General features: G+C 44.1%; 1 protein-coding gene across 1 annotated transcript in view; it reads right to left on the reverse strand.

Annotated features, from left to right (window-relative positions):
- SLC12A2 (solute carrier family 12 member 2) overlaps window positions 1-18,460 on the reverse strand; it is a 183,794-nt gene that overhangs the window by 130,571 nt on the left and 34,763 nt on the right. The window contains exons 3-4 of the mRNA XM_069960696.1: window positions 1,660-1,779; window positions 1,290-1,365 (exon numbers count right to left, since the gene is read on the reverse strand). Of these exons, the coding sequence (XP_069816797.1) occupies window positions 1,290-1,365; window positions 1,660-1,779 (196 nt within the window). The remainder of the gene's footprint in view (window positions 1-1,289; window positions 1,366-1,659; window positions 1,780-18,460) is intronic.

The following is an 18,460-nucleotide window of genomic DNA, read 5'->3' on the forward strand; positions in this document are numbered from 1 at the left end:
AGCTGTCGGGGTATATAGTGTATATAGGGCTTCTGGCGATTTCTCCTTAAAGAGAACCAATCATGGACGAAAGTTAAAAAAAATTTATTCCTTAATTAGATGCAAATCATAATTTAATTGACATTTGCAAATATAATTAATTATTTTTATTGTCACGTTTTTGAATTATTCCCTTTTTACTTTCCTGTCTCGAGCCGGCTCTTTTCAAAAGAGCCGGCGCGAGACAGGAAACTCCCGTCATGCAGAGTGGCAGGAAAGGTTCCCATGATCCTTTGCCTGCCGCTCTGTTAACACACAGTGATCTCGCGCTATACAGCGCAAGATCGCTGTGTATTATCTAAAGTCCCTCTTCTCTAATCTATTTATGAAGATACAGACTGCCTCTGCAGTCTGTATCTTTATACTTTACCTAATCCTCTTCTTCGGTGCAGCAAGGCCGGCGGCGCCATCTTGATGACGTCACTTGCGTTCCAGCGGTGGAACGCAAGGCCCGTAATCAAGATGGCGGTGCCCGGCCTTGCGGCACTGAAGCAGAGGATAGGTAAAGTATAAAGCTACAGACTGCAAATGCAGTCTGTATCCTCATGAAGTCTATCTATGAAGATACAGACTGCCTTTGCAGTCTGTATCTTTATACTTTACCAGATCCTCTGTTCCCTGGCTGTTCCGGCGGCGCCGCCATCTTGATGACGTCACGCTGGAACGCACAGCTGGAACGCAAGTGACGTCATCAAGATGGCGGCGCTCACCGGAACAGCCAGGGAACAGAGGATCAGGTAAAGTATAAAGATACAGACTGCAAAGGCAGTCTGTATCTTCATGAATAGACTTAGGGATTGATGTACTGTCATAATAGGGACAGTTATATTTAGGTGATTGGTTCTCTTTAAATGAAAAAAATAACAAAAAAAACAAGGGTATAGATTTGCCACCCTGACACTTTATACCCGGGCAGCGCCGGGTCCATTTTTCTTATAATATATTATATATATAATATATATATATATATATATATATATATATGCGCACACACACACCGCTATATACTGATATATATCATAATGCTACATACCGATATATATATCATAACGCTACATACTGATATATACATCATACCGCTACATACCGATTATATATATATATATATATATATATATATATATATCATACCGCTACATACCGATACAAATATATCATACCGTTACATACCGATATATATATATCTCATACTGTTACATACCGATAAAGCAGCAAACACAAAGTGTTCAAGAGGTAGAAAAAAAACCTACCGATTCCGGCATGGCCAACAATCCAGGACAATCGGATGAACAGCATCACCCCCCAAATATTCAGCATGCATCGTACCTAGGATACAAGCAGGGAAGAAAAGAGGACGTTACCTACTGTATATACTAGAAGCTGTATACTGCCCCCTGGTGTCCAGGATTATCCTCATCCCTCCACAAACAAGATCCATAAAACTATGTCACCCGGGTCCCGTGACACCTGGAGGCCGTCAGGGCCCACCGACACCCCCGTCAGGGCCCACCGACACCCCCGTCAGGGCCCACCGACACCCCCGTCAGGGCCCACCGACACCCCCGTCAGGGCCCACCGACACCCCCGTCAGGGCCCACCGACACCCCCGTCAGGACTCACCAATACTCCTTTGATCCAGCCAAATTTCACCACTCCTTTGCCGTCAGCGACATGGTTGGTCACAGCATCTCCTGTTGGTGTTCCTTCTTCTCCATTAGCAAAACCATCTTCAAATGGTTCCTACAGGAAGAAAGGAGAAAGAGGATATTACTTCCCACCGTGATATACAGAAGGTGAGGACAGGTGGCGCTCACTATTACAGGGGGCGCACACTCACACCTTATTGGTGAATATGAGATTGGTAAGGGTCCCCCTGCCCCCATACAGTATAACAGAGCTGGGAGCAGACAGGAGCGGGTACTGCAGCTAGGCTTCCAGTCACCTCAATGAGAGGATAGACCACTACAGTAACAGCTTAGCCGACCAGGGCTGGCAATTGTGCCGCTACAGCCCTGACGAAAACGAACAAGCGAAACCCGTCTCACCAGAAAAATACAAATGCCAAGAATATACCGAAATATGGGAACATGGCAGAGCGGGAAAACTCAGCGGCAAATCTGCACCTTCAGCTACCCCTTACACCTACCCCTACCCCTTACACCTACCCCTTACACCTTCAGCTACCTCTTACACCTTCAGCTACCCCTTACACCTACCCCTACCCCTTACACCTTCAGCTACCCCTTACACCTACCCCTACCTCTTACACCTACCCCTACCCCTTACACCTAACCCTACCACTTACACCTTCAGCTACCCCTTACACCTTCAGCTACCCCTTACACCTACCCCTACCCCTTACACCTACCCCTACCTCTTACACCTTCAGCTACCCCTTACACCTACCCCTACCCATTACACCTACCCCTACCCCTTACACCTTCAGCTACCCCTTACACCTTCAGCTACCCCTTACACCTACCCCTACCTCTTACACCTTCAGCTACCCCTTACACCTACCCCTACCCCTTACACCTACCCCTACCCCTTACACCTTCAGCTACCCCTTACACCTACCCCTACCCCTTACACCTACCCCTACCTCTTACACCTTCAGCTATCCCTTACACCTTCAGCCCCCCCTTACACCTACACCTACCTCTTACACCTTCAGCTACCCCTACCTCTTACACCTACCCCTACCTCTTACACCTACCCCTACCTCTTACACCTACCCCTACCTCTTACACCTACCCCTACCTCTTACACCTACCCCTACCTCTTACACCTTCAGCTACCCCTTACACCTACCCCTACCTCTTACACCTACCCCTACCTCTTACACCTACCCCTACCTCTTACACCTACCCCTACCTCTTACACCTACCCCTACCTCTTACACCTTCAGCTACCCCTTACACCTACCCCTACCCTTTACCCAAACCTCTTACACCTACAGCTACCCTTTACACCTACCCCAACCCTTTACCCCTACCTCTTATCCCTACCATATCGGTTATCTGGTTACCATAGCAGTTATCTGGTTATATGTATATGTGATATATTATATATGTGTTTGATTATATATGTTATATTATACCTGTTATATATGTATTACATATGTGATATATTATTATATGTCATATATATGCATTAAATAAGTATTATTACATGTCTTAGATTATACATGTGATATGTGTTTCGTTATAAATGTGTTATCTATATTATATATGTGTGACATAAAATAGGTGTTGTATATGTAATATATATGTGTTATATCACATAATAATATATCACATATATAACACATATATCACATAATAATATCTATATCATAAAAATCAATGTCCGTCTGTCCTCTATAGATTTCCAAACGCCTGGACCGTTTGACCCCAAATTTGGCACACAGATACATTGGGTGCCCGGGAAGGTTATTGCGAAGGTCCCGTCCCCGCCAGATGTACAGGAGGGGAGGGGGAGGGGAAAGAGAGGCGCCCCATAGAGATGAATGGGAAAATCTTCTCACTGCAAACACAGGTGATATAATTAGCTGCAGCAGACACGGCAGTTGGAGCCTTAGCAACCAATAGGATTACTGCTTTCATTTTCACAGGGAGCAATGGTTGCTAGGGAAGCTGCCTCACAACATCCACAGTAATAACTGGTAGACCCCCTACTCCAGCTATACAGTACAGGTATACAGGACCCCCTACTCCATCTATACAGTACATGTATATACAGGACCCCCTACTCCATCTATACAGTACATGTATACAGGACCCCCTACTCCATCTATACAGTACATGTATACAGGACCCCCTACTCCATCTATACAGTACATGTATATACAGGACCCCCTACTCCATCTATACAGTACATGTATATGCAGGACCCCCTACTCCATCCATACAGTACATGTATATACAGGGCCCCCTACTCCATCTATACAGTACATGTATACAGGACCTCCTACTCCATCTATACAGTACATGTATACAGGACCTCCTACTCCATCTATACAGTACATGTATACAGGACCTCCTACTCCATCTATACAGTACAGGTATACAGGACCCCCTACTCCATCTATACAGTACATGTATATACAACAGGACCCCCTACTCCATCTATACAGTACATGTATATACAGGACCCCCTACTCCATCTATACAGTACATGTATATACAGGACCCCCTACTCCATCTATACAGTACATGTATATACAGGACCCCCTACTCCATCTATACAGGACATGTATACAGGACCCCCTACTCCATCTATACAGTACATGTATATACAGGGCCCCCTACTCCATCTATACAGTACATGTATATACAGGGCCCCCTACTCCATCTATACAGTACATGTATATACAGGACCCCCTACTCCATCTATACAGTACATGTATATACAGGACCCCCTACTCCATCTATAAAGTACATGTATATACAGGACCCCCTACTCCATCTATACAATACATGTATACAGGACCCCCTACTCCATCTATACAATACAGGTATACAGGACCCCCTACTCCATCTATACAGTACATGTATACAGGACCCCCTACTCCATCTATACAGTATATGTATATACAGGACCCCCTACTCCATCTATACAGTACATGTATATACAGGACCCCCTACTCCATCTATACAGTACATGTATATACAGGACCCCCTACTCCATCTATACAGTACATGTATATACAGGACCCCCTACTCCATCTATACAGTACATGTATACAGGACCCCCTTCTCCATCTATACAGTACATGTATATACAGGACCCCCTACTCCATCTATACAGTACATGTATATACAGGACCCCCTACTCCATCTATACAGTACATGTATACAGGACCTCCTACTCCATCTATACAGTACAGGTATACAGGACCCCCTACTCCATCTATACAGTACATGTATACAGGACCCCCTACTCCATCTATACAGTACATGTATACAGGACCCCCTACTCCATCTATACAGTACATGTATACAGGACCCCCTACTCCATCTATACAGTACATGTATACAGGACCCCCTACTCCATCTATACATTACATGTATACAGGACCCCCTACTCCATCTATACAGTACATGTATATACAGGGCCCCCTACTCCATCTATACAGTACATGTATATACAGGACCCCCTACTCCATCTATACAGTACATGTATATACAGGACCCCCTACTCCATCTATACAGTACATGTATACAGGACCCCCTACTCCACCTATACAGTACATGTATACAGGACCCCCTACTCCACCTATACAGTACATGTATATACAGGACCTCCTACTCCACCTATACAGTACATGTATATACAGGACCTCCTACTCCATCTATACAGTACATGTATATACAGGACCCCCTACTCCATCTATACAGTACATGTATATACAGGACCCCCTACTCCATCTATACAGTACATGTATATACAGGACCCCCTACTCCATCTATACAGTACATGTATACAGGACCCCCTACTCCATCTATACAGTACATGTATACAGGACCCCCTACTCCATCTATACAGTACATGTATACAGGACCACCTACTCCGTCTATACAGTACATGTATATACAGGACCCCCTAATCCATCTATACAGTACATGTACACAGGACCCCCTACTCCATCTATACAGTACATATATATACAGGGCCCCCTACTCCATCCATACAGTACATGTATATAAAGGGCCCCCTACTCCAACTATACAGTACATGTATACAGGACCCCCTACTCCATCTATACAGTACATGAATATACAGCACCCCCTACTCCATCTATACAGTACATGTATATACAGGACCCCCTACTCCATCTATACAGTACATGTATATACAGGACCCCCTACTCCATCTATACAGTACAAGTATACAGGGCCCCCTACTCCATCTATACAGTACATGTATATACAGGACCCCCTACTCCATCTATACAGTACATGTATATACAGGACCCCCTACTCCATCTATACAGTACAAGTATACAGGGCCCCCTACTCCATCTATACAGTACATGTATATACAGGACCCCCTACTCCATCTATACAGTACATGTATATACAGGACCCCCTACTCCATCTATACAGTACATGTATACAGGACCCCCTACTCCATCTATACAGTACATGTATACAGGACCCCCTACTCCATCTATACAGTACATGTATATACAGGGCCCCCTACTCCATCTATACAGTACATGTATATACAGGACCACCTACTCCAGGACCACCTACTCCATCTATACAGTACATGTATATACAGGACCCCCTACTCCATCTATACAGTACATGTATATACAGGACCCCCTACTCCATCTATACAGTACATGTATACAGGACCCCCTACTCCACCTATACAGTACATGTATACAGGACCCCCTACTCCACCTATACAGTACATGTATATACAGGACCTCCTACTCCATCTATACAGTACATGTATATACAGGACCCCCTACTCCATCTATACAGTACATGTATATACAGGACCCCCTACTCCATCTATACAGTACATGTATATACAGGACCCCCTACTCCATCTATACAGTACATGTATACAGGACCCCCTACTCCATCTATACAGTACATGTATATACAGCACCCCCTACTCCATCTATACAGTACATGTATATACAGGACCCCCTACTCCATCTATACAGTACATGTATATACAGGACCCCCTACTCCATCTATACAGTACAAGTATACAGGGCCCCCTACTCCATCTATACAGTACATGTATATACAGGACCCCCTACTCCATCTATACAGTACATGTATATACAGGACCCCCTACTCCATCTATACAGTACATGTATACAGGACCCCCTACTCCATCTATACAGTACATGTATATACAGCACCCCCTACTCCATCTATACAGTACATGTATACAGGACCCCCTACTCCATCTATACAGTACATGTATATACAGGACCCCCTACTCCATCTATACAGTACAAGTATACAGGGCCCCCTACTCCATCTATACAGTACATGTATATACAGGACCCCCTACTCCATCTATACAGTACATGTATATACAGGACCCCCTACTCCATCTATACAGTACATGTATATACAGGGCACTACAAGTATACCAAACTGTAACTGGGTAACATTGCCACACCAGACCTGACCAATACCGCCATACTGTGACTGGATAACACTGTCATATCAGACCTGACCAATACCGCCATACTGCGAATGGATAACACCGCCACACCAGACCTAATCAATACTGCTATACTGTGCTGGATAACACTGTCATACCAGACCTGACCAATACCGCCATACTGTGGCTGGATAACACTGCCATACAAGACCTGACCAATACCGCCATACTGTGCTGGATAACACTGTCATACCAGATCTGACCAATACCGCCATACTGTGACTGGATAACACTGCCATACCAGACCTGATCAATACCGCCATACTGTGACTGGATAACACCATCATATGAGACCTGACCAATACTGCCATACTGTGACTGGATAACACCGCTATACCAGACCTGACCAATACCACCTTACCGTGAGTGGATAACACCGCCATACCAGACCTGACCAATACCGCCATACTGTGACTGGATAGCATCACCATACCAGACATGACCAATACCGACACACTGTGACACGGGTAAATACAACCCTGCAGGTATACAGGACACTACAGGTTTTCAGGACCCCAAAACTATACACTACAGGTGCACGGGACCTCCACAAAACTATAAACTACAGGTATACAGGACCCCAATCTTTACACTACAGGTATAAAGGACCCCAAAATTATACACTACAGGTATACAGGACCTCCACCAACTATATACTTCAGGTATACAGGACCTCCACCGACTATATACTACAGGTATACAGGACCCCAAACTATACACTACAGGTATACAGGACCCCAAAACTATACACTACAGGTATACAGGAACTCCACCAACTATATACTACAGGTATACAGCACCTTCACTAACTCTATACTACAAGTATACAGGACCCCAAATATACTACAGGTATACAGGAACTCCACCAGCTATTTGCTACAGGTATATAGGACTATACAAACTATACACTACAGGTATACAGGACCTCCACGAACTCTATACTATAGTTATACAGGACCCTCAAACTATTCACTACAGGTATACAGGACCCCCGAACTATATACTACAGGTATACAAGACCTCCACCAATTATACACTACAGGTATCCAGGACCCTCAAACTATAAACTACAGGTATACAAGACCTCCACCAACTATACATTACAGGTATACAGCACCAACTATATACTACAGGTATATAGGACCCCAAACTATACACTACAGGTATACAGGACCTCAAAACTATACACTACAAGTATACAGGACCTACACCAACTCTATAATACAGGTATACAGCACCTTCACCAACTCTATACTACAAGTATACAGGACCCCAAATATACTACAGGTATACAGGAACTCCACCAGCTATATACTACAGGTATATAGGACCCCAAACTATACACTACAGGTATACAGGACCTCCACCAACTCTATACTATAGTTATACAGGACCCTGAAACTATTCACTACAGGTATACAAGACCTCCACCAATTATACACTACAGGTATCCAGCACCAACTATATACTACAGGTATACAGGACCTCCACCAACTATACATTACATGTATACAGGACCCCCGAACTATACAGTACAGGTATACAGGACCTTCACCAACTGTACACTGCAGGTATACAGGACCTCTCCCAACTATACACTACAGGTATACAGCCCCCCCCAACTACACACTACAGGTATACAGGACCCCCCCCCCCCAAATATACACTATAGGTATACAGCCCCCCCCAACTATGCACTAAAGATATGCGAGACCCCTAAAAGCTATACATTGTGGGTATACAGAACCCCTCCAACTATGCACTACAGGTATACACTAACTCCACTGATTAACTCAGATGAAACAATACCTTTAGCTTGGCCTCCTGGGCACCTTAGAACAAATCTAATTAACACACTGACACTTTATACCCGGGCAGCGCCGGGTACATTTTCTAGTATCACATATATAACACATATCACATAATAATACTTCACATATACAATATCACATAATCTCACATATTATAACAGATATCACATAATACATCACATATATAATATCACAATATCTAACATATAATATATCACATATATAACATATCACATAATATATCACATATAATATATGTGTTATAATAATAAATCACATATATAACACAAATATCACATATATCACATATAATAATAAATCACATATATATGTGATATATGTTATTTATGTGATTATTATATGTGATAGATATATATATATATATATATATATATATATATATCTATGTGTGTGTGTATGTTATACAGTATATTATTATATATGATATATGTTATATATGTGATTAATATATGTGATATATTATTATATGTGATATTTGTTATATATGTGATATTATATATGCGTTATATATGTGATATATTATTATGGGTATATTCACACGGGCGGGCTCGCAGCAAGATTCTCGCTGCGAGCCCGGCAGGTCCTGGCAGTTCCCATACACTACATACTTGCTGCGGTCTAAACGACCGCAGCGAGTATGTAATTATACCGCCCTTAACCCCTTCTACTCCCGCCCGGCTCCCCTGCTGTAAGCATACATTACCTGCCCTTGCTGCACGGGTCCGGCGTCCTGCTCTCCTGTCCGGCCAATTAGTGTGTCGCCCAGCCGCAGCCACTGATTGGCCGGGCGGGAGAGCAGGACGCCGGACCCGTGCAGCAAGGACAGGTAATGTATGCTTACAGCGGGGGAGCCGGGCGGGAGTAGAAGGGGTTAAGGGCGGCAGAATTACATACTCGCTGCGGTCGTTTAGACCGCAGCAAGTATGTAGTGTATGGGAACTGCCAGCCCCCCCGTGTGAATATACCCTATATGTGATATATGTTATATATGTGATTATTATATGTGATATATACGTATGTATGTGATATATTATTATATGAGATATTTGTGTTATATATGTGATATATTATGTGTTATATATGTGATATATTATTATATGTGATATATGTTATATATGTGATTATTATATGTGATATATACGTATGTATGTGATATATTATATGAGATCTTTGTGTTATATATGTGATATATTATGTTATATATATGTGATATATTATGTGATATTATATATGAGTTATATTATATATTTGTTACATCATATAGGTGTTATACTACAGAAGTCTCCATTAACCCCGGTCCATCTATTGAACGTCCGCAGGGTATTTTTGGTCTGTCGGAGTGTCTCTATCAATCACTCGGCAGCGGATGTGAGGACTTTGTTCATCCATTTGTCCCATCACAGTCCTGGGAAAGGCAGCTGTGCGGAGGATTTGTGCTATTTATACCTATAAGACATTGATGGTCAGGCCTGCTATATAGAAAGCCGGATATAAAGGACCCTAGAATGCACCTTAGGGGCTGAGTACATAGCTATATACCTCGTACACAGAGGACTCTCTAAAGGCCATTAGAACAGGAGAGGTTTTCTATGGGGATTTGCTGCTGCTCTGGGCAGTTCCTGACATGGACAGAGGTGGCAGCAGAGAGCACTGTGTCAGACTGGAGAGAATACACCACTTCCTGCAGGACATACAGCAGCTGAGAAGTACAGGAAGACTGGAGGTTTCTACATGGAAGTATATTACAAGTCTCTGGCACTTTCCTCCTGATAAGACAGAGGGTGTGAGTATAGTGTAAGCTTGGTGTGAGGTCACTAGTGTGATAGAAGCTGCTGGAAGCCGCATCCTGCACACTCAGCACGTGGGAAGATTGCAAAACGCTGAGTAGCGGCCCCAGGGGAGATGTCGTACCCTGACCGAGTCCTGTCCGCCCTCCGGACGCCACAACCCTCACAGTATGTATACAATTCAGGACGCCAGAAGGATCTGCAGCTGATGTGACCCGGAGCCAGGAGATTATCTACAGATCCTGACCTCTACGCCGCTGCAGGACCGCCACTGCTCCGGACACTGACAACTGTACCGCCATATACACTACAGGACCGCCACTGCTCCGGACACTGCCAACTGTACCGCCATATACACTACAGGACCGCCACTGCTCCGCACACTGCCAACTGTACCGCCATATACACTACAGGACCGCCACTGCTCCGCACACTGCCAACTGTACCGCCATATACACTACAGGACCGCCACTGCTCCGGACACTGACAACTGTACCGCCATATACACTACAGGACCGCCGCTGCTCCGGACACTGACAACTGTACCGCCATATACACTACAGGACCGCCACTGCTCCGCACACTGCCAACTGTACCGCCATATACACTACAGGACCGCCGCTGCTCCGCACACTGCCAACTGTACCGCCATATACACTACAGGACCGCCGCTGCTCCGCACACTGCCAACTGTACCGCCATATACACTACAGGACCGCCGCTGCTCCGGACACTGACAACTGTACCGCCATATACACTGCAGGACCGCCGCAGCTCCGGACACTGACAACTGTACCGCCATATACACTACAGGACCGCAGCTGCTCCGGACACTGACAACTGTACCGCCATATACACTACAGGACCGATGCTGCTCCGGACACTGACAACTGTACTGTATACGGTATATATACACATTACTGGAGGGGTGTATACGGTATATCCACATTACAGAAGGGGTGTATACGGTATACACACATTACAGGAGGGGTGTATACAGTATATATCCACATTACAGGAGGGGTGTATACGATATATATCCACACATTACTGGAGGGGTGTATAGGGTATATATACACACACACATTACTGGAGGGGTGTATAGGGTATATATACACACATTACTGGAGGGGTGTATAGGGTATATATACACACATTACTGGAGGGGTGTATAGGGTATATATACACACATTACTGGAGGGGTGTATACGGTATATATACACACATTACTGGAGGGGTGTATACGGTATATATACACACACATTACTGGAGGGGTGTATAGGGTATATATACACACATTACTGGAGGGGTGTATAGGGTATATATACACACATTACTGGAGGGGTGTATAGGGTATATATACACACATTACTGGAGGGGTGTATACGGTATATATACACACATTACTGGAGGGGTGTATACGGTATATATACACACACATTACTGGAGGGGTGTATACGGTATATACACATTACAGGAGGGGTGTATACGGTATATACACATTACAGGAGGGGTGTATACGGTATATACACATTACAGGAGGGGTGTATACGGTATATATACACACATTACTGGAGGGGTGTATACGGTATATATACACACATTACTGGAGCGGTGTATACGGTATATATACACACACATTACAGTAGGGGTGTATACGGTATATATACACACACACATTACAGTAGGGGTGTATACGGTATATATACACACATTACAGTAGGGGTGTATACGGTATATATACACACATTACTGGAGGGGTGTATACGGTATATACACACATTACAGGAGGGGTGTATACGGTATATATACACATTACAGAAGGGGTGTATACGGTATATATACACATTACAGGAGGGGTGTATACGGTATATATACACATTACAGGAGGGGTGTATACGGTATATACACACACACATTACAGTAGGGGTGTATACGGTATATCCACATTACAGTAGGGGTGTATACGGTATATCCACATTACAGTAGGGGTGTATACGGTATATCCACATTACAGGAGGGGTGTATACGGTATATATACACATTACAGGAGGGGTGTATACGGTATATATACACACACATTACAGGAGGTGTGTATACGGTATATATACACATTACAGTAGGTGTGTATACGGTATATATACACATTACAGTAGGCGTGTATACGGTATATATACACATTACAGTAGGGGTGTATATGGTATATAAACATTACAGGAGGGGTGTATACGGTATATATACACATTACAGGAGGGGTGTATACGGTATATATACACATTACAGGAGGGGTGTATACGGTATATATACACATTACAGGAGGGGTGTATACGGTATATATACACACATTTCAGGAGGGGTGTATACGGTATATATACACATTACAGGAGGGGTGTATACGGTATATCCACATTACAGGAGGGGTGTATACGGTATATCCACATTACAGTAGGGGTGTATACGGTATATCCACATTACAGTAGGGGTGTATACGGTATATCCACATTACAGTAGGGGTGTATACGGTATATATACACACACACACACACACACACACATTACAGGAGGGGTGTATACGGTATACACACATTACAGGAGGGGTGTATACGGTATATATACACATTACAGGAGGGGTGTATACGGTATATATACACATTACAGGAGGGGTGTATACGGTATATATACACATTACTGGAGGGGTGTATACGGTATATATACACACATTACTGGAGGGGTGTATACGGTATATATACACACACACACACACACATTACAGTAGGGGTGTATACGGTATATCCACATTACAGGAGGGGTGTATACGGTATATCCACATTACAGGAGGGGTGTATACGGTATATCCACATTACAGGAGGGGTGTATACGGTATATCCACATTACAGGAGGGGTGTATACGGTATATCCACATTACAGTAGGGGTGTATACGGTATATATACACACATTACAGGAGGGGTGTATACGGTATATATACACACATTACAGTAGGGGTGTATACGGTATATACACATTACAGGAGGGGTGTATACGGTATATACACATTACAGGAGGGGTGTATACGGTATATCCACATTACAGGAGGGGTGTATACAGTATATATATATACACACACACATTACAGGAGGGGTGTATACGGTATATATACACATTACAGGAGGGGTGTATACGGTATATACACATTACAGGAGGGGTGTATACGGTATATACACATTACAGGAGGGGTGTATACGGTATATACACATTACAGGAGGGGTGTATACGGTATATATACACACATTACTGGAGGGGTGTATACGGTATATATACACACATTAAAGGAGGGGTGTATACGGTATATATACACATTACAGGAGGGGTGTATACGGTATATATACACGTTACAGGAGGGGTGTATACGGTATATCCACATTACAGGAGGGGTGTATACGGTATATCCACATTACAGGAGGGGTGTAGACAGGGTGTATACACAATCATCAGAGGAGAGATAGAAGCCTTGTGTGTCAGAGAGTGTGCGTGTGTGCGTGAGCGTGTGTGTGTGTGGATGATGGATGTGTGCGTGTGTGTGTGTGATGGATGTGTGTGTGTGTGTATGATGGATGTGTGTGTGTGTGTGTGTGTGTATGATGGATGTGTATGTGTGTGTATGATGGATGTGTGTGTGTGTGATGGATGTGTGTGTGTGTGTGTGTATGATGGATGTGTGTGTGTGTGTGTGTGTGTGTATGATGGATGTGTGTGTGTGTGTGTATGATGGATGTGTGTGTGTGTATGATGGATGTGTGTGTATGTGTGTATGATGGATGTGTGTGTATGTGTGTATGATGGATGTGTGTGTGTGGATGATGGATGTGTGTGTGTGTGTGTGTGTGTGTGTGTGTGTGTATGATGGATGTGTGTGTGTGGATGATGGATGTGTGTGGATGATGGGTGTGTGTGTGTGTGTGTGTGATGGATGTGTGTGTGTGTGTGTGTATGATGGATGTGTGTGTGTGTGTGTGTGTGTGTATGATGGATGTGTGTGTGTGTGTGTGTATGATGGATGTGTGTGTGTGTGTATGATGGATGTGTGTGTATGTGTGTATGATGGATGTGTGTGTATGTGTGTATGATGGATGTGTGTGTGTGGATGATGGATGTGTGTGTGTGTGTGTGTGTGTGTGTATGATGGATGTGTGTGTGTGGATGATGGATGTGTGTGTGTGTGTGTGTGTGTGGATGATGGATGTGTGTGTGTGTGTGTATGTGTGTGTGGATGATGGATGTGTGTGTGTGTGTGTGTGTGTGCGTGATGGATGTGTGTGTGTGTGTTTATGATGGATGTGTGTGTGTGTGTGTGTGTGTGTGTATGATGGATGTGTATGTGTGTGTATGATGGATGTGTATGTGTGTGTATGATGGATGTGTGTGTGTGTGTGATGGATGTGTGTGTGTGTATGATGGATGTGTGTGTGTGTGTGTATGATGGATGTGTGTATGTGTGTATGATGGATGTGTGTGTGTGTGGATGATGGATGTGTGTGTGTGGATGATGGATGTGTGTGTGTGTGTATGTGTGTGTGGATGATGGATGTGTGTGTGTGTGTATGTGTGTGTGGATGATGGATGTGTGTGTGTGTGTGTATGTGTGTGTGGATGATGGATGTGTGTGTGTGTGTGGATGATGGGTGTGTGTGTGTGTGGATGATGGGTGTGTGTGTGTGGATGATGGATGTGTGTGTGTGTGTGTGTATGATGTATGTGTGTGTGTATGATGGATGTGTGTGTGTGTATGATGGATGTGTGTGTGTGTGTATGATGGATGTGTGTGTGTGTGTATGATGGATGTGTGTGTATGATGGATGTGTGTGTGTGTGTGTATGATGGATGTGTGTGTATGATGGATGTGTGTGTATGTGTGTGGATGATGGATGTGTGCGTATGTTTGTGTGGATGATGGATGTGTGTGTGTGTGTGTGGATGATGGATGTGTGTGTATGTGTGTGTGCATGATGGATGTGTGTGTATGTGTGTGCATGATGGATGTGTGTGTATGTGTGTGGATGATGGATGTGTGTGTGTGTGTGTATGATGGATGTGTGTGTGTGGATGATGGATGTGTGTATGTGTGTGGATGATGGATGTGTGTGTATGTGTGTGTGGATGATGGATGTGTGTGTGTGTGGTGGATGTGTGTGTGTGTGTGGATGATGGATGGATGTGTGTGTGATGGATGTGTGTGTGATGGATGGATGTGTGTGTGTGTGTATGTGTGTATGATGGATGTGTGTGTATGTGTGTGGATGATGGGTGTGTGTGTGTGTGTATGATGGATGTGTGTATGGATGATGGATGTGTGTATGTGTGTGTGTGTGTATGATGGATGTGTGTGTGTGTGGATGATGGATGTGTGTGTGTGGATGATGGATGTGTGTATGTGTCTGTGTATGATGGATGTGTGTGTGTATGATGGATGTGTGTGTGTGGATGATGGATGCGTGTATGTGTGTGTGTATGATGGATGCGTGTATGTGTGTGTGTGTATGATGGATGCGTGTATGTGTGTGTGGATGATGTGTGTATGTGTGGATGGATGATGTGTGTATGTATGTGTGGATGGATGATGTATGTATATATGTGTGGATGGATGGATGATGTATGGATGTATGGATTATGCATGGATGTGTGTATGGATGGATGGATGATGTCTGTATGTGTGTATGTGTGTGTGGATGGATGGATGATGTATGGATGTATGTATGTGTGGATGGATGATGTATGGATGATGTATGTATGTATGTGGATGGATGGATATAGTGTATACACCCTGCAGGGCTCGGGTAAGCTGCAGTGTATTGTATTACAGGAATCTGATCTCCCTCTGGTGACAATGCTCTATTAATATCCCCAGCATAATGCAAAGCTCCATTCTCCAGAGCTACAAATAGAGCGGGAGAGCCGACCGCAGGGACTCACAAGTGCTGAGCACAGAGAAAAGAGCAGCATCCAGCATTGTAATACCGCCACCCAGCCCGACCACCAGGAAGGGTGCAAACAACGGACAACACGGAGGTCTATACACGGGAGTCATAGAGAACAACATGGAGATCTATACACGGGAGTCATAGAGAACAACATGGAGATCTGTACACGGGAGTCAGAGAACAACATGGAGATCTGTACACGGGAGTCAGAGAATAACACGGATATCTATACACGGGAGTCAGAGAATAACATGGAGATCTGTACACGGGAGTCATAGAGAATAACATGGAGATCTGTACACGGGAGTCAGAGAATAACATGGAGATCTGTACACGGGAGTCAGAGAACAACATGGAGATCTGTACACGGGAGTCAAGAGAACAACATGGAGATCTGTACACGGGAGTCAGAGAATAACACGGATATCTATACACGGGAGTCAGAGAATAACACGGATATCTATACACGGGAGTCAGAGAATAACATGGAGATCTGTACACGGGAGTCAGAGAACAACATGGAGATCTGTACACGGGAGTCATAGAGAATAACATGGAGATCTGTACACGGGAGTCAGAGAATAACATGGAGATCTGTACACGGGAGTCAGAGAACAACATGGAGATCTGTACACGGGAGTCAAGAGAACAACATGGAGATCTGTACACGGGAGTCAGAGAATAACACGGATATCTATACACGGGAGTCAGAGAATAACACGGAGATCTGTACACGGGAGTCAGAGAATAACACAGAGATCTGTACACGGGAGTCAGAGAATAACACGGAGATCTGTACACGGGAGTCAGAGAATAACACAGAGATCTGTACACGGGGTCATAGAGAACAACATGGAGATCTGTACACGGGAGTCATAGAGAACAACATGGAGATCTGTACACGGGAGTCAGAGAATAACACGGAGATCTGTACACGGGAGTCATAGAGAACAGGGAGATCTGTACACGGGAGTCAGAGAATAACATGGAGATCTGTACACGGGAGTCATAGAATAACATGGAGATCTGTACACGGGAGTCATAGAGAACAACATGGAGATCTGTACACGGGAGTCAGAGAATAACACGGAGATCTGTACACGGGAGTCATAGAAAACAACATGGAGATCTGTACACGGGAGTCAGAGAATAACACGGATATCTATACACGGGAGTCATAGAGAATAACACGGAGATCTGTACACGGGAGTCATAGAGAATAACACGGAGATCTGTACACGGGAGTCATAGAGAATAACACGGAGATCTGTACACGGGAGTCATAGAGAACAACATGGAGATCTGTACACGGGAGTCATAGAGAACAACACGGAGATCTGTACACGGGAGTCAGAGAATAACATGGAGATCTGTACACGGGAGTCATAGAGAATAACACGGAGATCTGTACACAGGAGTCATAGAGAATAACACGGAGATCTGTACACGGGAGTCATAGAGAACAACATGGAGATCTGTACACGGGAGTCATAGAGAATAACATGGAGATCTGTACACGGGAGTCATAGAGAATAACATGGAGATCTGTACACGGGAGTCATAGAGAATAACATGGAGATCTGTACACGGGAGTCATAGAAAACAGGGAGATCTGTACACGGGAGTCAG

This window comes from Dendropsophus ebraccatus, chromosome 3 (genome assembly GCF_027789765.1).
Source record: "Dendropsophus ebraccatus isolate aDenEbr1 chromosome 3, aDenEbr1.pat, whole genome shotgun sequence".
NCBI lineage: Eukaryota > Metazoa > Chordata > Amphibia > Anura > Hylidae > Dendropsophus > Dendropsophus ebraccatus.